The 25938-nt window shown below is 44.1% G+C and overlaps 1 protein-coding gene across 5 annotated transcripts; it reads left to right on the forward strand.

Moving 5' to 3' along the window:
• Positions 1-25234, forward strand: LOC122399834 (neither inactivation nor afterpotential protein C). 5 transcript variants are annotated; one of them, XM_043400835.1, is made up of 24 exons: positions 1-62; positions 6431-6663; positions 6734-6915; positions 11229-11333; positions 16925-17316; positions 17393-17483; positions 17546-17641; positions 17707-17892; positions 17947-18135; positions 18198-18397; positions 18596-18936; positions 19071-19281; positions 19346-19487; positions 19543-20004; positions 20088-20374; positions 20430-20692; positions 20817-20891; positions 21025-21206; positions 21286-21488; positions 21843-21943; positions 22950-23167; positions 23670-23866; positions 23989-24073; positions 24913-25234. In XM_043400835.1, the coding sequence occupies exons 2-24, from the start codon at positions 6450-6452 to the stop codon at positions 25225-25227; spliced, it is 4737 nt and encodes a 1578-aa protein (XP_043256770.1). In that variant the 5' UTR covers positions 1-62; positions 6431-6449; the 3' UTR covers positions 25228-25234. The 5 variants fall into 5 exon arrangements, 3 of the variants coding, with proteins under 3 accessions (XP_043256770.1, XP_043256772.1, XP_043256771.1); XR_006259299.1 differs by lacking the exon at positions 24913-25234 and having other exon boundaries at positions 23038-23167; positions 23989-24065; XM_043400837.1 differs by lacking the exon at positions 21843-21943 and having other exon boundaries at positions 23038-23167.
• Positions 25235-25938: the final 704 nt, after the last annotated feature.

The raw sequence follows: 25938 nt of genomic DNA on the forward strand, positions 1-25938 counted from the left end.
GCGAACACTGCGAGGGTGGACGCCGCAGGGCCTGCACAACCTGCCAGACGTTTTAATTAGAGGTGAGTTTCATCGCGAGCCAACCTAAGAGCACCCAAGAACCCGTTACTTGTCCCTTACGGGTAAGTGTTTTGCACCTTCCGCAAAACCCCTTCGTTTCGTCCGTCGCCTAGATCTTATACGAGCCCTCTGCCGCGTCTACATCCGCCTACGAACCGCCCGGTGCTCGCGATTAATTCACCGCGGATACGTGTGGAAAATCTTATTTAGAGGAATTCCTGCGCCTTACGATCATCACGATACGGCGTGTTTTAACGGGAGAGAGTGCGACGAAGAGGAGCCGGAGAAGAACGGCGGGAGAGAAGAGGTGGTGTATGTACGGTGCTTTACGTTCCACGGTGCGCGTCTCGGAGGTGCCGGAACATGTGTTTCAGGATGTTTTGCCCGGGTAAAAAGAGAGAAACCCGTAAATACAGAGGGAACGGAGCGTCCATCGGAGGTAAATCCAGGCAGGTGTCGTCTCGAGCCAACTTCGGGCCGCGGCAAGAACGACGAAGACGGACGCGCGACGTATCGGTATTTCCAACGTGAACGAGGATCCCCAGGACAGAGAAAAACAGAAGATTACATTGTGGTACGGAAAGAGAGACGCTCGACGGGGCGAGGGTGAGAGGGGGAAGGAGGAGGGGAGGAATATAGCGAAAAGTTAAATGTTGCATGAGCTTCGGGGAAGAAGAACACAGCGGCGAGATTCCCGGTATCGATTAACCCCCTGACGGAAATAACGTACGACCGGCCGACGTACGAGCCGATTTTTCGATCGCGAGAACAACCCGACACCTCCGCCACGGTATCCCAGAGTGCGTTATCTGCCGAATGGATCGATCCTCGAATCTGTAAAAGGTTCGAGAAAGAGATATAGGGGGGCGCAAGAAACGGGAACTTGGTACCACTTTTTAACGGAAGATGGCGGCCAATTCGATTAGCGGTTTTTCACGGAAACGAACCGACCGAAGGCCACTTGTCACCGAGTTTACCGGTACTTTCCGGGGCGAACCGAGTGTCGAACCCTTTTCAAACGGGCCGAACCGGTCGGCCTGCCGATCGTTTTCGGGGCCTACGCGACTCTTTTTATTTTCCTCCGTCCGGCCGCCACTACCGTTGCGCGGCCGTCTTCCCAGGGATTCGCGGTGCTAACATTCCGGGTGTAGCGGGGGACCCCCGACACGGCCGACGAATATCAACTTTCCCACAGCTTCCCCGAGCCCGCCCCTCTTTCGTTTCGCTTCGCTTAGTCTTATCGGGAGCGAAGGGAGGGCGCGGCAGGACTAGGCCCTCAGGAACGAGGAGGACCGATTTTTCGAGCCGCGAAACTTTCCCACAACGGGCGTTACGTCCCCCCCCCCCCCTACCTTCCTCCCCCACGCATCTTCCCTTTTAAAGAGCGTGGTTCGCTGCACAAAGACTGGAAGGAGAAAGAACCGATGGACCGAGTGGCACGGAAAGCTTTTTCTGAAATCACGGGGACCCGTCTCTCTTTCTTCCCGCGACGCGCGGTCGGGCATCAATAATTTAACGCCCTGTCGTACCGATAAACCTGCACGACCGCGACGAGGAAAAGGAACGGAGAACGCGAAGGGGGTAGGGGGTCGCGAGACGACTGAGAAAACTGAGGTAGAACCGTAGCCACCGTGCGTACGTCCGCGGATCAACCCGGGTTTCTTGCGTACGTTCGTTCACATATAGTCACCGACGCGTCGCCCTCCTCCTCTCTCTTTTCGCCCTTTCTCCCTTTCCCTTTCCATCTTCGATTACAAGCGGCAAGAAGCGGCAGGAAGCAGCATTACACGGGACACGTCGCGCCGACAAATCGACGGATTATGCCGGACGAGCGCCGACCCACCGGGAATAAATGAATTGGCTAACGACGCGGATCCTCTCATTTCTCGCCCCTCTTACCTTTTTCGCAGAGCTGCGCGGATTTTGCGGGAAACCTCGCGGCGGAAAGCGGGCCCAGAAGGCAACGGGCAATCGTTGCCACGCTGATCGATAAGATCGCGCGAAGGATTACGCGCTACGGGGGCTAATGATCCAATAACGGTGGATATCGCCGAGCGCCGTCGCGTCGATGAAGCTTATCAACTGCCCCCCGCACGCGATAAACGGCCAGAAAAGAAAAGCAGGGGGTCCACCGTCGTCTACGAAGACGGAACCGCGGAGGTGCAAAGCGGCTGAGCGTGCCACCCGTCACCCACGAACTCGCGTAACCCATTAAATACCCTTACGCAATCCGTGGGATCCGATAAATGGGATATGTAGTACCCTGCAGCGTTTCCGCAGCCCTACAAGTTCCAAGGCACGAACAACGGAAGAAAAGCTGCCAGACAAGCGCTAAAAGATTCCCTCCGTTTTCGGGAACGGGAAAGCTGCTACAAATCGATCGGTCCGGACGTGTATTGGCCCCATTTCACCTGTAAAATATAGTTTTATTCGTTATTAATCGTGCATATTATATAGCAAACTGGAACTAACGTAGATGTTAATATATTTGTTTGAGTTAGATGTTCTATTAGTTAGATACCAATTGTTGTTAATTAATACAAAAAGAGAGGTTTCGATGTGTATGAGCTTCATTTCAACTGCGAAATAGTTTTTTTTTTTGTAAAATTATGTATATTATGCTGTGATTACAAAATGGAGGTGATATCGATGTTAAATAGTAATGTGTTCATTTCAACATAGAAGTTCTGTTATTTAGATAGTAATTATTAATTTTGGGGGGGATTTACAACGCTTTAGATGGGTGAAATTATCAATTTTAGAAGCTTAGACACATAACTGTTGCTAGGTTCGAATAAGGAAATTTGTTTATTATTTAAATACCAATTAGTAATTTTTGAGGTTATTTTTAATGTTCTATATAAGTAAAATTAGCAATTTTAGAAAGCTAGATACCAACTAGTCATTCTTGAGGGATTAATAATGTTCTATATAAGTAGAATTAGCAATGTTAGAAGCCTAGACACATAAGTGTTGCTAAGTTCAAATATGAAAATCCTTGTATTATTTAGGTACCAATTGCCATTAATTTTTGAGGTTATTTACAAGGTCCTATATGAGTGGCATTAGCAATTTTAGAAACCTAGATACCAATTGTTAATTTTTGTGGAATTTATAACATTCTAAATAGGTGAAATTATCAGTTTTAGAGACCTACATACCAATTGTTAATTTTTGAGGGATTTATAATGTTCTATATAAGTAAAATTAGCATTTTTAGAAAGCTAGATACCAATTAGTCATTCTTGAGGGATTTATAATGTTCTATATAAGTAGAATTAGCAATGTTAGAAGCCTAGACACATAAGTGTTGCTAAGTTCAAATATGAAAATCCTTGTATTATTTAGGTGCCAATTGTCATTAATTTTTGAGGTTATTTACAAGGTCCTATATGAGTGGCATTAGCAATTTTAGAAACCTAGATACCAATTGTTAATTTTTGTGGCATTTATAACATTCTAAATAAGTGAAATTATCAGTTTTAGAGACCTACATACCAATTGTTAATTCTTGAGGGATTTATAATGTTCTATATAAGTAAAATTAGCAATTTTAGAAAGCTAGATACCAACTAGTCATTCTTGAGGGATTAATAATGTTCTATATAAGTAGAATTAGCAATGTTAGAAGCCTAGACACATAAGTGTTGCTAAGTTCAAATATGAAAATCCTTGTATTATTTAGGTGCCAATTGTCATTAATTTTTGAGGTTATTTACAAGGTCCTATATGAGTGGCATTAGCAATTTTAGAAACCTAGATACCAATTGTTAATTTTTGTGGAATTTATAACATTCTAAATAGGTGAAATTATCAGTTTTAGAGACCTACATACCAATTGTTAAGTTTTGAGGGATTTATAATGTTCTATATAAGTAAAATTAGCAATTTTAGAAAGCTAGATACCAACTAGTCATTCTTGAGGGATTTATAATGTTCTATATAAGTAGAATTAGCAATGTTAGAAGCCTAGACACATAAGTGTTGCTAAGTTCAAATATGAAAATCCTTGTATTATTTAGGTACCAATTGCCATTAATTTTTGAGGTTATTTATAAGGTCCCATATGAGTGACATTAGCAATTTTAGAAACCTAGATACCAATTGTTAATTTTTGTGGAATTTATAACATTCTAAATAGGTGAAATTATCAGTTTTAGAGACCTACATACCAATTGTTAATTTTTGAGGGATTTATAATGTTCTATATAAGTAAAATTAGCATTTTTAGAAAGCTAGATACCAATTAGTCATTCTTGAGGGATTTATAATGTTCTATATAAGTAGAATTAGCAATGTTAGAAGCCTAGACACATAAGTGTTGCTAAGTTCAAATATGAAAATCCTTGTATTATTTAGGTACCAATTGCCATTAATTTTTGAGGTTATTTACAAGGTCCTATATGAGTGGCATTAGCAATTTTAGAAACCTAGATACCAATTGTTAATTTTTGTGGAATTTATAACATTCTAAATAGGTGAAATTATCAGTTTTAGAGACCTACATACCAATTGTTAATTTTTGAGGGATTTATAATGTTCTATATAAGTAAAATTAGCATTTTTAGAAAGCTAGATACCAATTAGTCATTCTTGAGGGATTTATAATGTTCTATATAAGTAGTATTAGCAATGTTAGAAACCTAGATACCAATTAGTCACTTTTGTGGGATTTATAACGTTTTATATAAGTGAAATTATCAATTTTAGAAATCTAGATACCAAGTGTTAATTTTTATAGGATTTATAACATTCTAAATAAGTGAAATTATCAGTTTTAGAAGCTTAGGCACATAAGTGTTGCTAGATTCAAATAAGGAAATTTTTCTATTATTTAGGTATCAATTGCCATTGATTTTTTAGGTTATTTGTAACTTCCTATATAACTGATATTAGCAATTTTAGAAACCTAGCTATCAACTGTTGATTTTTGAGGGATTTATAACATTCTAAATAGATGAAATTAGCAATTTTAGAAACCTAAACACATAAGTGTCTCTCTATAAGAAAATATAAAATAAGAAAATGGGGATGTCACAATTACTTCCACTTGTATTCATGGACTACAATAACGATTCCCTAGAAATGAAAAAAGCTTGTTTCTTATGAATTGAGCTTGATTCTTATGAATAAATTAATAACAATACTTGTCGACCACCGAAGTCCCTCATTGCTCCCACTATCATTGTTCTATACTATCTACATCATACCTGTCCATCAATTTCGTAATTGAGGATCACTTGGCCCCAGTCGACATTAAAAAAAAATAATAAATAAACATAAAAGATTCATAAGAAACAAGACACGTTCCATTTGCAAATCACCATTGCAACGTACAAATGCAAGTGGGATCGCGTATGGCGACGTGTCAAAGGCCCAAGAACTGGGCCCGATGTGCCACCCAGGTGTTCAGACGAAGAAGCCGTAAAAAACCGTAATTGTAGACGGCTAGAACGTTGATCGAGACCCGAACTATTTAGATCGTCGACAAACGATTGTTCCCTCGGCCTCGAATCCCGAGATGGCTGCCTCGCGCAGCTTAGAAATTGAAGTCCACGGAAATCCCGCAAGTTCCGTCGCGGGCTTGCTGACCCCGTGCCGGGCGTCGATGCAACCGTACATACGCGTTCCACCGTACAGAGGATGTTTCTAGGCGCGGAAAATGTCGGGGAAAAACAGCTCCACATCCGGATTACGGTTTACGGTTTACGGTTTACCCAACGAGGAGGTGGGGGTGGTGGAGTAGGAGTCGATCTCGAGTCGACCACGCGATATCCTTCCGCGGCTTTAGGCTTCCCTCGTCGAAGCTTTCTGAAAGCTAGCTACTAATTAGCGATTATCACTCGTTCACGCGGCACTCGAGAAAGAATATAATTAGCGCTCACCTTTGTGCCGATGCGCCGTGAAGCCCTCGACCGGCCGAACCTGGCCTCTCGTAAAAAAATCCGGTAGAGCGTCCTCTTCGAAGAGTCATTCCCGACCTTCTCGTCGTCGGTCGAACAGATGGAAAGAGGCGCGGACCCTGCGGTTCCCCCGTGAGCGTGAAGAGGTTGCGCGACGACCTCTTCGTGCCTTCGTGTCCCGCTCCATCGACGAGCACCACGGCTCGGAAACGAGAACGAAATTAATGAACTTTTTGTCGTGCGTCTTCCACCCGGAATTCCAGGTTTTTTCGCTCTACGCGCGGCGACGACTCGATCGGGACCGTTTATTCCCCGATTCCCGAATCCGTCTCATGGGAACTCGTCGCTCGCTTGGAAAATCGCTCTACACGGACCCTCGATATCAGCTCGATTATTTTAACTTGAAGCAAATTATTCCACTCGGGGGTTAATTGTGTTCCACCTCTGTTTGGAACGACTCTGTTCAGCGTTCAGGTGATCCTGAGGATGAACGACTACGGGTACGGCAAGAGAGGCGGTAGGGAGCACGACAGACGTAGCAGGAGCAGGGGCGACGAGGACGAGTACGATGATCGTGATCGAAGAACCACCCTCCAGAGGCTCGACAGTGTCCAGGATCCTGGAAAACGGTATCTTCTCAGAGAGTGCATAGGCTCTGGCGTATGCGGAGACGTCTACGAGGCCATCGACCAGCAAGCCGGTGAGTTTGAAAAAAGCAATTAGAGCTAAAAAGTTTGGAGCCCGCTGTCCCTCGCTGTTTCCTCTTGCAGGGAACAAGAAGGTCGCGGTGAAGGTGCAGAAACTGACTCCGGAATCGCAGTCGTTGATCATCGAGGAGTACAAAGTCCTACGTGACCTGGCCACCCATCCGAATTTGCCGGAGTTTTACGGGATTTACCGCAGGAGGTCCGGAAAGAAGACGGAGTACGATCAAATATGGTTCGTCATGGAGGTAGGGACCCTAAAACTCGTCGATGTACTCATTGTTAGAGCTTATTAGAGCCACTTTGATTCTCGTTTGGATCGCAAAGTTTATTGTCGCGATGGTCGTCCTCGTTATTTATGTCGAATGCCGCGTCGGGACGCCTATCGACGTCGACGGTGTATCCGTGGCTCCTTTAACATCGTAATTCTCCCGAGGAAAAAAGAAAAGCCCGGAGACCGAGAACAGACACGGAACATGAAGGGTGAAGCTGGAGGAGGAACGGGGATGGGGGAGGACGAGGAGAAAGAAGGGGGGGAAAAAAGAGAAAAAGGAAGGCAGCGTCGAGGGAAGAGTTGCTGTACGTAACCATGCCAGGACCTGGAGGCAATTTCAAGCATTTGAGACGGTCGAATACACGGATAATTTACGACACGCGCGGCCATTAAACAATCATTAAACTCGTTCGTGTACGCAGGTGAGCCCCGGCACGTCGCGACCCTAATTTACGGGTGGACCTCCGCGGTGCGCACGAAATCTTATTACTTATCTTAACCAAAGCGTCGATATTCGATTTAACGCTGTACGCGTGCACGTACGACCTTCGACGGTCGTGCAATTCAACCCCCCGAGTCGCCATTTCTAACCTCGATAGGCTGGGACTCCCCAAACTTCCCCCGAAACCATAGAGATTAGAAGCGTTTAAAAATCACACGTGTCTTCTGAGAAGAATGAACGCACTGTACGAGAGAAAGTATCCACGTTGGAGGTTACAGAGCCAGTAACTAATTACTGGACGTGTCTGATTAGCGGACGGTTTGATTACAGAGACTGCGCGTAGCTCAACACTCGCGGAGGGTGTTGAACAAACAATCTGCAAATGGCTTCGGAAATAAGAGTCTGGCGATCGAAGAGGTCGGGTCCTTTACGACCTATCCGTTTAAAAATCATTAAGTCTGTCTACTGAGGTAAAATATGGAGGCACCGTCGTCCATAAACCACGATACCACGGACATCAATTGTTACTTCGCAATTTACTGCTCGAGAGATTGATGTGCCCTCGCCAAAAATTCAGAAACTAAAATGGCTACGACTTGGGGGGGGGGACCGAAAGGGGATTACCCGAGCAACGTGGACGCCATGACACCTGCTTTAAATGTGGGATTGTGACAAAGAATCTCGAAACGAAACGTTTGAAGGAAAGTTACGCCGGATCGTTCGTTTCCCGAAGATTATATAGACGCTCGCGGCGCAACTATACGAGCAAAGATGGCGGATGAGCAAAAAACAGATGTGAAATAGGTGGCCGGGTACAAGCATCGAAGGAAATAACAACGGTTTTGCGAGTCAATCAGCCGCGGTAAAAAGCTCGGTAAACGTTCGCGGATGCTCGACGAGGAGAAAGGGACGGGGGCTGGGAGCGAGCTGGAAAAGAGGAACGACACGCAACGACAATGTGGCTAAGATTTATGACCGATGGTATTTCATATCGTATCGCGGACGAATTTTACGGGCACGTACACAGCCAAGCGGTTAGGGGAACTTTTCGTGCCGCGACGAGAACGCATCCGACTGCCGTGCATCGCGTGCTCGGCCAATCCGCTTAAAGCTCGGGTGTGCTTCCATCCACATCCATCGATCACGAAACCTAAAATGCACTCACAATCAAATTGATTGAAATCGTACGATTATTTGTTTGCTTTACTAAAATGGAGGGGAGTGTAGTTCGTTGAAATTTATTTGCGAAGTGGAGCTCGTGGGTAGTTACACAAAAGTGTTAAACGACGGTTTCGTAGAGCTTCGAATTGAGTTATTAAAAATTAAAAATTGATTTTTGAGATAGATCGAAAGGGGATCGGTGCGGTGAAATTTGAAAAATTTTTAATCATTCTGAAAAAATTATTTTTGGATGTGGGGGTTTATTAGAATTGTTATTTGTGGGAAGGAGTACCCCTGAATTTTTAAGTGTTTTCGAGAAAAAAATTCATTACTGAAAATGTGTCAATATTGGTTCCTTGAAATTTCATGCAAATGTTTAAAAAATTGTAACTTCTGAACGGATTGGAGGATTTTAATGTTTCAAAAGGCAAACAACGCGTATTTTGGCGGAGAATATGTAGAAATTCCAAAAAAGTTGAAAAAGTTCGTCTTTAACCCCTTAAAGTGAGAAAAACCCCATAAAAGTTGGGAAATTTTCAAACAACCATAACTCCTATAATACTGAATATATTTCAATGAAATTTATTTCTGCAATAGAGCTCATGGGTACCTACAAAAAAGTATTAAACAATATTTCTGTAGAGCGTCAAACAAACTTATTAAAAATCAAAAACTGATTTTAAAGAAAAATCGACAGGAGACAGGTGCCTAAAGTTGATGAAAAAAAAAATTTCATATCGTTCTAAAAAAATTATTTTTGGTTATGGGAGACAATTACAATCATTATTGGTGAATAGACATACCCCCGAAATTCTACGCATTTTCGAGAAAAAAATTCGAAAAGTGTGCAAATTTTTCGACAAAATTAAGAAATTTCAAATGATTCTAAAAAAATTATTTTTGGTTCCAGGGATGGATTACAATCATTATTGGTGAATAGATATACCCTCGAAATCTTACCCATTTTTGAGAAAAAAATTCAAGTAGGGTGCAAATTTTTCGACGAAATTAAAAAATTTCGAATCGTTCTGAAAAAATTATTTTTGGATATGGGGGACAATTACAATCATTATTGGTGAATAGACATACCTCTAAAATCCTATGCATTTTCGAGAAAAAAATTCTTTACCGAAAATATAATCTGAGGCCAGAAATGTTTCCTAAATATTTCATGCAAATATTTAAAAAATCATAACTCCTGAACGGATTGGAGGATTTTAACGTTTAAAAAGGCAAACGACGCGTATTTTGATGAAGAATATTTAGAAATTTTAAGAATGTTGGAAAAGTTGTTCCTTAACCCCGTAAAATGAAAGGAACCCTATAAAAATGGCCTAATTTTCAAACGACCATAACTCCTATAATAGTCAATATATTTCAATGAAATTTATTTCTGTAATAGAGCTCATGAATACGTACAAAAAAGTATTAGACAATATTTCTGTAGAGCGTCAAACAAACTTATTAAAAATCAAAAACTGATTTTAAAGAAAAATCGACAGGAGACAGGTGCCTTTTCTCGACGAAAAAACAAAATTCCAAATCATTCTGGAAAAATTATTTTCAGTTGCAGGGGTCAATTACAATCATTTTTGGTCAATAGACACACCTTCGAAATCCTACTCACTTTCGAGAAAAAAATTCGAGAAGGTATGAAATTTTTCGACAAAATTAAAAAATTTCAAAAAATTCTAAAAAAATTATTCCTGGTTCCACGGGTCGATTATAATAATTATTGGTGAATAGATATACCCCCGAAATCCTACCCATTTTCGAGAAAAAAATTCGAGTAGAGGGCAAATTTTTCGAGAAAATTAAAAAATTTCGAATCGTTATGAAAAAATTATTTTTGGTTGTGGGGGATAATTGCAATTATTATTGGTGAATAGATATATCCCCGAATTTCTACGCGTTTTCGAGAAAAAAATTCTTTACCGAAAATATATGGCCAGAAATGTCTCTCCAAGTTAATTTTCTATCTCACTTCCTCTTGTGTTCATTTCTGTAACCTGTTACGTTAATTATCTCTTACATTTGTGTTTTGAGAGATAAATTTGCCCATTATGTAGTCATATTATCTACAATTCTATTCAATTCGCCCTGAAAGACATCACATAGCAATTTTCGGCGGTCATCTTGAATTACAATATTCTCCAACTCGCCTCGAAGAACGGCGGCCATCTAGGATCACAATATTCTCTCTAAATTTCAATTTTAACGCCACGAGGGTAAAAATAAACATACAAAATCTCTCAAAAACACTTTAGAAACATCAAAAATTCTTGCAAAAATAGTTATACAGTTCCATTTCACGAGAAACGATCGAAAACAATATCAAGAAGTAACCCACGTCGCCGGAAGTCCACCGTAGGAACCTGGGGGACGGTAATTACGATCGCAGACCCCTCCGTTTCCTTCGTCCACAGCTTTTACAGAGTAGAGTACACGCCAGGAATAGGACAAAGCGAACAATTACATAAAATCACGGCGGAAAATGAAATCCCGTCCCGGAATAGTCGATCTAAATTGCTTCCGCAATTTCGCGTACGACTATCCGCGACGTACGAAGCGGCGATGCAAATCGAAGATTGCCTTCCTGAACTACTGCAATATGCTTGTAATATAGAAGCCACTTACTCCGGCGAAGAACGAACACGTAATCGTCTTCATTTTGTGATTTACAGCTTTGCGATGGAGGACCAGTGATGGACCTCGTGCGGGGCCTCGTGTCCATGGACAAGAAACTGCGCGAGGAGCATATAGGTTATATCCTGAAGGAAGTGATCAAGGTAAATTTTCGAAAATTAGATTCATCTTCCCTTTTCATACCTCATACACCTCGTACCGATCATCGAAACTGCTAAACTTACCAAGGCAACACTGTTGCAACACTGTTGCATCGAACACGAGCGAAACTTCGTTCGAGCAATTTCGATCTTGATGGGTGGAATTGCACCTCTGGTTCACGATGAAATGCAAAATGGAGGGCAAAGAGCGCAGTAACGTCCAGCGCAATAGGGAGAGCGTGCAATTAATATGGCAGGTGCTTCGGAGAAAACACGGACTATATATTAAATTAAAATCGATTAGGCTTGGATTACCGGCTCGGGCATCGAGTGGAGATAATACGAGCTAACGTAGACCGATCCTAGTCGTTAATTAATCTGACTCTGTGTGTGTGCAATAAGAAACGCTCTGACGAGGCTCACGCGCGATTTGACGTGGCAATTATTAGCATTATTATTAGAGAATAATTAAATCACTTATGCCTCGTTGCTCCACTGGGTCTGCTAATCGCAGGGGAAGTCCCAACTTTAGAAACTTTTGTCAACAATTTGTTGTTTATGAAATGTTGAGCTTAGAAGTAGGAGTCTTGGCGCGAAACTGTGGACCATAAAAGAGTAAAAGCGATGCACTGTTGCGCAAGATAGACGAAAAGAGTGAGAGAGGTAATGTGGCCGACATTTTGCCGATCGTGCGCGAAAAATCGTATAAGTCGAAGGATCGCGCGTCAATGGAGCAGCATTCTGCCGCGTATAAATTACAAATAAGACAGGCGAGATGGCTCGCTAATTAACCTGCTCGCAAATGAAAGGCTGCCCGCTCGTTCGCCCTTCTCCGCGGTCCGCCATCTCTCCGCGTTCGCAACCCGGAGGATCAAGAGCGCCGGAGACTTCCGTCCCGTTCTCCTCCGAGGCGCGGTGCCTGCGTCTCTCCACGTCCAAGTGAAGCCCCGGCGTTACAGTCGCGGACAAAACCGCGCCGGACTCTCGCCCACCCTGGCGGACGAAAGGGAACGAATTGTTCGAGGGAACGTTTCCCGTCCTCCGTGTATAATTTCGCTCGGGTCACGACGACGATGATGTTTCTGCAATTCCGTTCCCCGTCGCCGCTGAACACAATCTGCCGTAATACCGTCGCGGAGCAAACCGCGTAATGGAAACGGAACGGAGGGGAAACAATTAAAGGAAACGTCCACGGACGACGGGTGTCATTTAAGCGTCAAGCGGCCGCGAACCTGATCGCCGAGGGTAGAACGAGGGTTTCCGGTTCGAGTCGTGCGCGGCCCAGCTTCCGTTCGCCGCGATCGTATTCCCCCTGGCGGGCAAAAACACCGAGAAAGGCCGCCGTAAAATCGATAAAATGGATTCAGCTAATTATCTCCCCCCCCTGGTGGCGTGGGAATCCCCTGAACCTGATACCTCGATCCACCGTGGATACTTTCTACAGTCGACTGTACCACGGGTACTTGCAACACCTATCAACCTATCGACTTTCGATCGACGCGCGACGGGGGAGATCGGATCGATGTAACTGTCAAATGGCATCGAACGGTAGAGGCTACGATACGCGTCGCTATTAAATCCGTGTTCCTAGCGTGGCGGTTTGCTCCCGCGGTCGATGCTTTTCTTTTTTATTGCATTTATCGACGATCTTGCTAATCTGTTTATGCCTAGTACGGTTTCGCCAGATGCTGACGACCTTAGACGTATTTTTACAGCACACCGTAGGCTTCGCCTTACCGCCTCGGGTTTCGAAGGTTCGCGATTTAACGTCGCTCAAGGCCCCCGGTTGCGAGATAAATGGCACTCGGACCAACCCCGTTTTAGGGCCCGTTGCACGCTATGATTTATCGTACGAGAAACCGCGCACGACAAATTGTAAAGAACGAAAGCGAACCGCTGTACAATTTGACGCAACGACTGGCGATCGAGCACGGGGATTCCAGGATCCGGGGGGAAATTCTCTGCGATTCCACGCTGCTTTCGAAACGTTTGCCTGCAACAATGTTCGTTTTTGTAAATGTGCTCGGGGTCCAGTGTTGAGAAATATCAAACTAATAACACTATGAATATTAGGAGACTGAATTTATATTGTACAAAGTGTTATATGGTTGAGTAATTGTATGACCAAACCTCTGCTGCTAGTGGAATCCAAGGGCACTGTTAGTTGAGTCTATTAGAATTTATTAATTGACCCACTAACTGCTATAAATTCAGTATATGATTACAAGTAAAGTTGCATGTAAGGATGTTTATATAATCAAAACTTTGCTGCAAGTAGAATTCAAGGGTTAATTGAGTCTATTAGAACTCATCTATTAACTCAGTCTTTAACTCAGTATAAAGCCTCAGTACAAAGCTAGTATAAAGCTCAATATAAAGTATAAACTCTAAATTCAGTATATGACCTCAAATAAAGTTGCATATAAGGATGTTTATATAACCAAAACTTTGCTGCAAGTAGAATTCAAGGGTCAATTGAGTCTATTAGAACTTATCTATTACCTCACTCTCTAACTGCTTCAAATTCAGTATATGATTCCAAGTAAAGTTGCATGTAAGGATGTTTATATAATCAAAACTTTGCTGCAAGTAGAATTCAAGGGTTAATTGAGTCTATTAGAACTCATCTATTAACTCAGTCTTTAACTCAGTATAAAGCCTCAGTACAAAGCTAGTATAAAGCTCAATATAAAGTATAAATTCTAAATTCAGTATATGACCTCAAATAAAGTTGCATATAAGGATGTTTATATAACCAAAACTTTGCTACAAGTAGAATTCAAGGGTCAATTGAGTCTATTAGAACTTATCTATTACCTCACTCTCTAACTGCTTCAAATTCAGTATATGATTCCAAGTAAAGTTGCATGTAAGGATGTTTATATAATCAAAACTTTGCTGCAAGTAGAATTCAAGGGTTAATTGAGTCTATTAGAACTCATCTATTAACTCAGTCTTTAACTCAGTATAAAGCCTCAGTACAAAGCTAGTATAAAGCTCAATATAAAGTAGAAACTCTAAATTCAGTATATGACCTCAAATAAAGTTGCATATAAGGATGTTTATATAACCAAAACTTTGCTGCAAGTAGAATTCAAGGGTCAATTGAGTCTATTAGAACTTATCTATTACCTAACTCTCTAACTGCTTCAAATTCAGTATATGATTCCAAGTAAAGTTGCATGTAAGGATGTTTATATAATCAAAACTTTGCTGCAAGTAGAATTCAAGGGTTAATTGAGTCTATTAGAACTCATCTATTAACTCAGTCTTTAACTCAGTATAAAGCCTCAGTACAAAGCTAGTATAAAGCTCAATATAAAGTAGAAACTCTAAATTCAGTATATGACCTCAAATAAAGTTGCATATAAGGATGTTTATATAACCAAAACTTTGCTACAAGTAGAATTCAAGGGTCAATTGAGTCTATTAGAACTTATCTATTACCTCACTCTCTAACTGCTTCAAATTCAGTATATGATTCTAAGTAAAGTTGCATATAAGGACATTTACATAACCAAAACTTTGCTTCAACTAGAATTCAAGGGTCAGTTGAGTGTATTAATTACTTATCTATTAACTCACCCTCTAACTCAGTATAAAGCCCCAGTAAAAAGCCAGTATACAGCTCAGTATAAAGTATAAGCCCCAAATTCAATATATGTCCTAAAGTAAAGTTGCATACAAGGACATTTACATAACCAACACTTTGCTGTAGGTATTATAGAGTCCAAGAGTCAGTTGAGTTTATTAGAACTTATAATCATCTACATTAGTATGTTGTTTCAGTGCAAAATTTGCAAATCCAGTTAAAAATTACATTGAATTAGTTGAAAATCTTACAGTGAGTGTTGCTTCAAGCATATAACTCATATCTAATTCACTATGTGACTATATCACACACAGTATATGATTCTAAGTAAAGTTGCATATAAGAACATTTACACAACCAAAATTTTGCTCCATGTATAATAGAATTCTAGGGTCAGTTGAGTCTATTAGAACTTATCTATTAACTTAGCCTCTAACTCAGTATAGAGCCCCAGTAAAAAGTCAGTATACAGCTCAGTATAAAGTATAAACCCCAAATTCAGTATTTGACCCCAAGTAAAGTTGCATATAAAGACATTTACATAACCAAAACTTTGCTGCAAGTAGAATCCAAGGGTCAATTGAATCCATCAGAACTTATAATCATCTATACCAGTATGATGTTTCAGTGCAAAATTTGCAAATCCAGTTAAAAATTACATTGAATTACTCGAAAATCCTACAATGAGTGTTGCTTCAAGCATCCAACTGACCCTCCAACTGCCCCAAATTCAATATATGACTCTAAATAAAGTTCCCTATAAGGACGTTCACCTTCAAATCTTCTGTTGACCCCTACTACTCACTCTTTCTCACCCTGTATCTAATACAGAGTCCCAGGGGCCCAACAAGGAGTTGAGATGAGTGAATTTAGCCAGAATGGGCCCACCAACTTCGCCAAAATCCTCTGCCCCAGACTACCCTTCAAAATACCATCCCAGATATAAAAGAACATCAGCTTAATCCGGGGTTCTAGACCTGTTCAAACCCGGGAAGTCCCATTCCAGCCTCATGCCCCCATGAAAATCGCCCCCGTTGGTCCCCTCTCACAAGTTTCATAACCGTCCCGTTCCACACGCCTCGTATTACTCGCACCTCGAATCCACCTTCAGAGATCCATCGATAAATCGCGAATCGACTTTTCCTACGATCTAACCTATTACGTTACGAACGCAGATCGCGGAGATCGTACAGATCCTCTGACCCATTTGCATCATTACCGTTACTATTTCTTTCGTAAACGGCAATTACGTCGAAGGGAAGAAGTAAAAGTAGCTTGGGGGAGGGGGGATTTAATAGGAAACAATTTGGCGACGTGAGTGTACCATCTTATGCCTTCGAACGGACGCAAACGAGTTAACGTCGAACATTACGAGCGCCATTCTCCTCCACGGTTTCGTGCCGTCCCCGATTCGTTCCCAAGCCGACGAGCTTCGAAATTTACGCGTCGAGCAGTTTGTCGCTAAATCATTGCGCAGAGTCCACTTTTCGAGTACACGCGCACGCACGGTGCTTCTTGCGTTCGCCGTTCCCGCTCCACCACGATCCTCTTCTCTTTCTTCGCCCGTTCCACCGTCCATTCTCGTAAAATACACGCAACCCCTTCTTCATCTCCCCCCGGAGTCCTTCTTGTTCGCGTTGGTACGTGTTCCATGGGCCCAGTAGCGATTCGTCCACGGTTGCTCGTGCGGTAAATCAGACCACGTTGACGTTTAATGCCGGCAAATTACACGCGAAATAAATGCTCGCGAAGAACGGGGCACCCGGTGTCTCTACCGGCCGGGGAAACGCGCGAAGAAGAAAGGATCTGACTCGATCCTCTTTCGGTGGGCGACAAGAAATTGCAACGGACCATGTTGCACTGGGGATATTCATGCGTTTATAGGTGATTTCAGCACTTCGAGCACTTGGAATCCCCTTTTACAAAGCCCCCGTTTCGTTAATTCTATGAGTTTGCATGAAGATCTTCAGTTTAATAGCAACGGAGTGGCTCTGTTCCTCAGGCAGTGATACATCTGCACGAGAACAACGTGATCCACCGCGACATACGCGGCAGCAACATCATGCTGACCAGAGAGGGGGAAGTGAAGCTGGTTGACTTCGGTCTGTCGAGGATGATACAAGGCGAGATGGGCAAACGGTACACCTGCGTGGGATCGCCGTGCTGGATGGCGCCGGAAGTCGCCATCAGCAAAGGGAACGCTTCCGACAGCGGCTACGGAAGTCGAGCGGACGTATGGGCGATTGGAATCACCGCCATCGAGCTGGCGGACGGGAAACCACCGTTTCAAGACATGCACCCCACCAGGGCGCTCTTCCAAATCGTTCGCAATCCGCCCCCCAATTTGTACAGGCCCTCCAACTGGACGCAAACCTTCAACGACTTCATCGCTGAGTACGTCTATCGAATACACACTAAAACATATAAATTATAATAGAAAATGTACTAACCTCAATTGCTTTGGTCTCAGGTGCCTGGAGAAGAACCCGGAGAACAGACCGTTCATGGCGGAAATCTTCGAACACCCCTTTTTATCGGAGCTGCCCGACAGCGAATTCTTGGTAATACAATGTTTGTTGAAGATTAGGAGAGCCGTGAAGGTACTGATAACGATGGGTTTCAGCTGGCGAAGGAGATCAAGGTGCTAATGATGGACGCCTGCCCGAAAGGCAAACAGGACAGGCGAGCGGAAGTGATAGTTCGAAAGAATTTCCTGAAGGTAACGTTTCCAACTAGCTGCGTTGCAACTGCTAGGTTAAACGCACATAATTTGCTTTTCTCGAGGTTCATCAAACCGATCCCCTGGAGCCCATGTTCATGGAGGACGTGGCGGCGCTGGAGACGTTGACAGAGGACACCATTTTGGACGAGCTCCACGAGAGACTGCGCCAGGGATACTACCACAGCTTCGTTGGCGACATACTGTTGATCTTGAATCCCAACGAACAGCAGGACATTTACGGATGTGACGTGAGTATCTTCAAAGATTGATATTTGCTAAAATAAAGCTAACGTTCCTTGCAGTATCACACCAAGTATCAGTGCAAATCGCGATCGGACAACGCGCCTCACATATACTCCGTGGCGGACAGTGCCTATCAGGACGTGTTGCACAACGAGGAGCCTCAGCACATCCTCTTAGCTGGCGAGAGCAACTCGGGGAAGACCACGAACATGATGCACCTCGTTCGACATCTCATGTACCTGGGAAAAGTAATTAATCGTTGCAAAGGGAACACGAAATAAGTAGAGTGTTTCATGAGATGTGGTTTTAGAGCTTGCAGGACACCGGGGCGAGACTGTTCCGTGCCATAAAGGTGGTCCACGCGTTCAGCAACGCGGCCACACCGCTGAATCCCAACTCGACCAGGTGCATCCTGGAGATCCAGACCACGTACGGCTCGTCCGGGAAGGCTTCCGGCGGCATATTCTGGCTGTATCAGCTGGAAAAATGGCGCGTTTCTACCCGCGACAGGTTAAGATCCCATTAAGAGTCCGTTGCTCGTAACCGTTGCGATATCGAACGCCTGACGATCGTTCCGCGCTACCAGAAACCGGCAATTTGCCTGCAAATTAGATTCCAGAGTCGCGTTACGAGCGGCGGCTCGCTTTAATCGCGCTGTTTATCGATTGGACGCGGTAGTCACCATAATGCGTTCCCCCCCTCCGACAGAAATCAATCGAATTTTCACGTGTTCTACTACTTCTACGACGGCCTCGACTCCACGAGCAAATTGAAGCAGTACGATCTGCCGCCGGGCAGGAGGATGAGGTATCTGAGGATCAGCGACAAAGGAACGGAACGGAAACGGTCGTTCAAAGTGAGGAACGATCCGCGGGGGAACGTGGTCAAGTTCGAGGAGCTGATGGAAAATCTACGGGTGCTGGAGATGGAGGAGTACTGCGAGACCATATGGAAGGTGTTGGCCGCGATCCTCACGCTGGGCGAGATACGATTCGTCGAGGGCAACAACGGGGAAGCCGACATGGACAACAACGAGGCGGCCAACAGAGGTAACGGGACTTCCCTAGACCTAGAAAAACTAATTTGGTCATCATATTTTTTATGTATCCTGGTGTACTTTGAATCGCAATAGCTCTGATAAACCCTGACGACGTGTTGTTTACTAAATTGCTAACCTTCTCAGCGGCGAAACTTCTGGAACTGGACGAGAAGAAGTTCGTCTGGGCCCTGGTGAATTACTGCGTGATTGTCAAAGGGAGCGTTGTACGGAAGAAGCACAGCTTGGAGGAGGCGAAGGAGGCAAGGGACGTGCTGGCCAATACGATCTACCAGCGGCTGGTCGACTGGATAGTGAACACTATCAATCATAAGTTTACGGTTACGCGTGCTTTATTGTGAGTTTCGAGACGGAATCGAGGGTCCGCGAGCCGGCTTAATTAAGATGCGTCTGCCTTTCAGCGGCGACAAGTACGCCATCAACGTGATGGATCTTTTCGGATTCGAGTGCTTCGCGGTGAACCGGCTCGAGCAGCTGATAGTGAACACCATGAACGAACAGATGCAGTGCTATTACAACCAGAGGATATTCGCGTGGGAGATGGTGAGTCTTGAGAAACGAGTTCCATGAGCAAGTCACGAACGATCCTCTTTCGTAGCAAGAACAAGAAGAGGAGGACATACCGGTGCAACGTTTACACTTTTACGACAACAAGGACGCGATCGATCAGCTGCTGAGCAAGAGCAGAGGACTGTTCAGCGTGATAGACGACGCTTCCAAACACGCCATGGATTATCAGTACGTTCTGACGAAGATAGAGCAACAGTCGGACAATCTCTACGTGAAACCGGTGAGTTCTCACGAATTTACCGTCGCTCATTACACGGGCAAGCTGGTCTACGACGCCAGCGAGATCGCCGAGAAGAACCGGGACTTTGTCCCGCCGGAGATGGTCGAGACTCTGAGACTATCGAGCTTAGAAACCATGAAGGAAATGTTCACGAACAAGTTGACCAAGTCTGGGAACTTGACTATAGTCGTGGACCATCCAAAAATCGCGGAGAAGAAGACCAGTAAGGGGAAATGGGGCGCGTTGATGCAGGAGACCTCCAAACCAAGGGTGAGACTTTCTCGAGTTTCTTTTAGGATTTGTCTTGGTAGCAATTGCCTTTCACAGTGGGGGTTATTTGTTTCTGTGAGCAGAAGTTCAACACTGCATCCAGAGGACAATACTCCCAGACAAGGAAGATGAGAACGTGTGCAGCTACCTTTAAGTCCACCAGTCTTGAAATTCTCAAGAATCTTTCAACTGGTGGAAGCGGGGGGGTCCACTTCGTCAGATGTTTGAGATCAGATCTCGAGGGGGCGCCCCGAGGCTTCTACCGGGACGTAGTCAGACAGCAGATCAGGGCTCTGGCGATTCTGGACACTGCCAAAGCTAGGCAACGCGGCTACCCTTGCAGGATATCGTTCCAAGAATTCCTTCGAAGGTGATTTGCCTGTAATTTGGTAGTAATTAGCTTTGATTCTCGCGACTTTTCTTAGGTACCAGTTCCTGGCGTTCGACTTCGACGAGAACGTCGAGATCACCAAGGACAACTGCCGTTTGTTGCTCATCAGATTGAAGATGGAGGGTTGGATGATCGGGAAGACCAAGGTCTTCCTTAAGTATTACAACGAAGAATACTTGTCGAGGCTGTACGAGACCCAGGTGAAGAAGATCGTGAAGGTCCAGTGCATGATGAGGGCGTTCCTGGCGCGGAAGAACATGGCGTCGAAGATCACGACGACGGTGAAGAAGGATATCGGTAGGTAGATCGATCGACCCTGGGTGTGCGAGCCGATTCCTGTTTTTTCGCGTCGGTTTTTACCTGTTTTTCGAGAGGCTCGTGCTTTGTTCCATTACGGGGAATTTAACGGGTATTGTTTCAGTGAAGAAAGCGTCTATAAAGAAGAAGGACACGGTGGATATGTCGGAGGACGAGGCGGCGATAATGATACAGAAAGGTAGGGCCGTCGAGGCGCGATCAGAGAACGATTTGATTTTTGACGAGTCCGGGTAGTCCCAAAAACCTATTCTTCTTCTGCCTTTCGTTCGACCGTGTCCTGACAATTCTATGACAGATGCTTTCGTGAACAGCGTACAGGGGCCACACGGTGAGGAAGGAAATGGGGCCGATGATGGGGAAGAGTCAGATGGATCCGGAGACGATGGACATGATGAAGTTCTACAGCAGCAAATGGAGGTCGAAGAGCATGTTCCAAGTCCTCCTACGCTACCGTGCAGCCCGCTATCAAGACCTCGTGCAGTTCTCGCAGCAAGTGAGTGATCCTAAAACCTGGAAGTCCCCTCTATTTACGTTTAAAGACACTTGACTGAAGAAGGGAACTGTTTTAACAGGTGCATCTGTTCAATCAAGCGATAGTAGCAAGTCTGGACGCGACGAGTGAGCGCGCATCCCTGGACAAAGTCAACCAGAATGTCTCGAAGCTCGATTTCCTAGGCTACACGCGACCACCCCAAGTGCACAAGTTACCTTTCAACTTTTATCTCGAGTTACCATTTTCCAACATGAAGAGCACTAGCGGAACGGAAGGTCTTGGGTAAGTTCGCATCGCGGTGTATCTTGTTTTTGATAGAAGGGCTTAAACGAGAGTGATCGTACCTAGTTGAATACTCGTACCCCCTGAACAGTAGCATATCATCCTTCATTGAGCTCATCGTGCCGTGCGTAGACGTCATTTGGTAACTTGTCGCGGTAATTTTGTTCGTAATGAAAAATAAATATACGAATCTCGTTTGCTTGGTTCTTGTCTCGTGCGCTTCTTGTGTTGCATTTTTTATCGTGTCGAGCGTTTTGTTCCGTTCTCCGTTGTGTGCCGTCTCTATCGAAGTAAGAGTCGCTTAAGAACTCTTTCGGAGACTTCTCGCGTCAACTGAGAAATACGTTCTCGCAGATCCGCGTCGTCGTTGGCGTCTGACGACGAGCACGAGGCCTGGGACGCGCCATTACGGAGACAAACGGTGCCTTGGGCCATCAGGAACACTCGTACCAGAGGTGCCTATCACGTTATGTTTCATCCAGGATCCATCGGTGCCAACATTCTCGGAGCAACCCCCCTTTTTTATACATTTTTTTCGTACATTCTCGACTTATCGCTCCCCCTATCTTTCTAACTCTCGATTTGCACAAAATGGCGGACACGAAAATGCTAACGAAACGAAGGACACGTTGAACGGTAGCATTTCCATGTCCTGCACGACTCGATACGTTTTCATCGGAATTCCGTTCGCCCGGTTAACTGCAATATTCGTTTCGTTCAATCGCGTTCCTCTTCAAGGACCAGTCTGGTACTTTATTAACAGACTATAGGCGAGGTATCTTGAAATTGAGTTCCAGACTTGTTCCAAACAGTTTATAAAAATACGTGGACCCCCAGAAATTTTTTTTTTTCCATTTCCCAACAGCCTTCATCTACTCTTTTTCTTTTCTATAGTACCATTGTCATAACACGCAGAAGAGCTTTGTAGATTTTTGAATCTTCCATCCATGCATACGACGATCACACCTATGAACTAGCTTCATTTTTCACTACTGTCGTTGTTTTTCACTTTTTGTACACTGAATTTGCAGAGGAAACTGCACACAGACTGTAAAAACTTGTACTCGAGAGCTGGGATCTTGACTACGGACGTTAATTACTTTTGGACCGAGGCACGATAGTTAACACCTGTTTGCCAGGTGTGAAAACGATGCAGTTTATTGCCCACCGGTACTTTTTTTTGGGCTCGTCGAGCGTTTTTTCAAAAATGTCTATTGTACATATACCGTTAAGAGACTCTTAGAGTTCTTATTTCGTTAAAAATTCTATAAAACTGGAGAATAGCAATTTACCATCGCCATTTTGGATGAAAAGTACCAGACTGGGTCCTCAGGAGACGCATAGTCGGGCGTCGAGAGAACAAAAACTAACGAGAAAGTCTCGATTGCCTGAACCGAGTGGCGACTGTTCTGTTCCCCGGAGAGAACTCACTCTCCAATCGGATTGCTCTGCATTTTTCAGACGTCGAGGTTCAAACGACGAACTCGCCACACCGAGTGGCGCATTCAGGCGCCGAGGGAAAGAGTCTGATCGACACTCCGTTTTCCAGAGACCCGAATATCTCGGTACGATGCCCACCAGAAGACACGTCCCGAAGCAGAATGGGTAACGCCGGGTTTCAACATCATTCGAGCAACCGTAGTCCTGTACCATCTGCTAACGCTCATAATCCTCGCTCAGTAAGTTCGACGAACCCCCATTTCACCTCCAATCCTCCTGTTTCCATCGTTGCAACAGTGCAAGGCCTTCGTCAAACTGTGCAAGTGGGGTACATCTTTCTCCTCTGTTGTTGAGGACCATGTGGACTCAATTTTTTAGATATTTGCAATTGAAGCACCTTGAATTTAGGGATTGATGGAGTCTTCAAGTGCAAAAAATAGTGGTCCATGTGTCCACGAGAAGAAGGCACAGTGTTTACATCCCCACTCTTGCTGCAGTCCGCTGATTGACTGTCACTGATCTTCATCACCGTTTTCGACCAATGCCCTGTGAGTCAGCGGACTGCAACAGGAGTGGGGATGCAAACACGTCGTGGCTTCTTCTCTTGGACACATGGAACCCTCACCAAACAGGGGGTCAAAATGTACCCTTCTTGCAAAGTGAAGTAAATCGGTGGTCCTGAAGGCTTGCACTCTTTTTGTATTTTTGTGTTGTTGTTTACATGATCGTCTGTGTTTTCAGAATGATTACGATAGCACCGGGTCGATACGCTCTAGAAAACACGCACCGCCTCCCCCCATTCCGTTCAATCAGACGCAACCACCCCCGATACGTAGCGCCGACAACTATAGCTCGGAGAGTCGAAGTAAAAGCAACGTGAACACCGGTAGCAACGATTGGGAGTTCGAGGACAGAGTCAACAGGAACACCGCTAATCGGTTCGATCGCGCATACGTTAATTCGCGTTAGGTTGGCGCTTATGAGATTGTAAACTTTTCATACGCGCCAATCTGGTTATTAAATTTTACTGTTCTACTCTCGTGTCTTTCTCTCGCTTCAGTATAAACCCGATTCAGGAAATGCAGATGATAGGTCGAAGGAACAACGAGGGCCACGAGGACGACGACCCACCTTTCAACTTTCAGGTTAGAAAAAATTTTAATTTCTTATATTTTATGATCAAAATTCTCTTATAAACATCAGCAGTTTAATGAGATTAGTTGTAATTCGTCTTGGATGATGTCAAGTGGTATCTTTAGGCGGCCATCTTGGATCACAATGTTATACAAGTCGTCTGGAAGACGGCGGCCATCTTGGATCACAATATTCTATCCGAATTTCAATTTTAACGCCACAAAAGTAGAAATAAATACAGCAGACCTCTTAAAGATACTTTATAAATATCAGAAATTTTTATAAAAAGAATTTTAAGGTTCTATTTATCGAGAAATGTTCGAAAAGAATATTAAGAAACCCCAAGTTCCATCTTAACCTTCTTTTCGATGAAATAGAACTGTACAACTGTTTTTATACAAATTTTTGATATGTATAAAGTATTTTAAAGAGGTCTGCTGTATTTTTCGATGAAATAGAACTGTACAACGGTTTTTATACAAATTTTTGATATTTATAAAGTATCTTTAGGAGGTCTGCTGTATTTTTCTCTGCCCTAGTGGCATTAAAATAAAAATTTAGGTAGAATATTGCGATCCAAGATGGTTGCCGTCTTCCAGGCGAGTCGTAGAGTATTGTGATCCAAGATGGCCGCCAAAAAGTGTCACGTTTTCCAATCTGCGTTGAATTACAGCTAATATACACACGTTTATGCATTTATTCTTATTACAACAATTTATATCTTACATGTTTCTTCTATATTTGCAGATTAAGTAATAATTAAGTATTAACATTTTATAGTCGTTTGAAAATTAAAATTTCCCATAAACGCATGGATATTTGCAGTTTGCTGATTACTGTTTCTTCACAGGGGATGCTAAGGAAGACCAGCCATCAGCGAGCATCGATGAAGCGCACTCCTGTCTACGACAGCTATTCACCGTCACCACTGCCAGGTTCCGGGTACCGTAGCGAGTCGAACGTAGTTTACAGAAGCGGTGGTAGCCGCAGGGACTCCCCCGAGTGGAGTCCCAACGAGATGGTGAGGATGTCCGAGAAGTACGGTAAAGAGGGCGCATGGGGAGAGGATCGGGCCAGCGGCGGACGAAGAAACGTCTCCGAGATTGTCACCACCGCCGAGATCGCGCCGGGAATCGTTATAGAGGGTTACGTGGCCGAGTTGTAAAATTCGAGCCCGACCGAAAAAGCTTCTTGCGTATCGGAACCGAGGGGCAAAAACTGGACCAGTTGGAATTGCTAATACCGCGCGAGAAAGAGAGAAAGAGAGACGAAGAAACGACGAGAGGCCCGAGAGATACCTGTAGCTGTCCCGACGGGAACAAATGCACGACTCGTATGATTCTTGAACGGAACGTTTACCCAACTCCAACCGACGTTGCTGACTCGGAGAGATGTTTCTTTTTGCCCTGAAAATATGTACATACGTATATTTTTTATTGCTTTTATTTGCCCTTTTTTTAACTGGAGAGAAAAAGAGAGACAGAAACGTGACTCTGTTTCTCTTTTGTAATTTTTTTCATCCGTGCCTCGAGCGACCGCGAAGCCCTTCCGACACGCGAATGATTTTCGTCAAAAAAATGGTTTTCTCCAACAGTTGGCAATGGCTCCTTACAGACGAACATTTTTTCGGTCACTTTTTTTTACATTGGCGGACACATCGATCGTGGTTTCCAAAATAACGGAGAATATTCGACAATAAGATGAATCTTTTGTTCCTCTCGGATGAAACTGCGTCGCTGGACGCCCACACGTGTTTCGATTCGAGGACGACGCTTTCGCACCCACACTCATCGCACGCAACAGTTCACCGACCAAATGGAAATTATTGGAAACGTGCACCCTTGCACGATCGGTTCTATCGAAAAGCACGAAACTC

This window comes from Colletes gigas, unplaced genomic scaffold, assembly GCF_013123115.1.
Source record: "Colletes gigas isolate AHSC1104 unplaced genomic scaffold, ASM1312311v1 Colletes_gigas_Sc00015, whole genome shotgun sequence".
Taxonomy (NCBI): domain Eukaryota; kingdom Metazoa; phylum Arthropoda; class Insecta; order Hymenoptera; family Colletidae; genus Colletes; species Colletes gigas.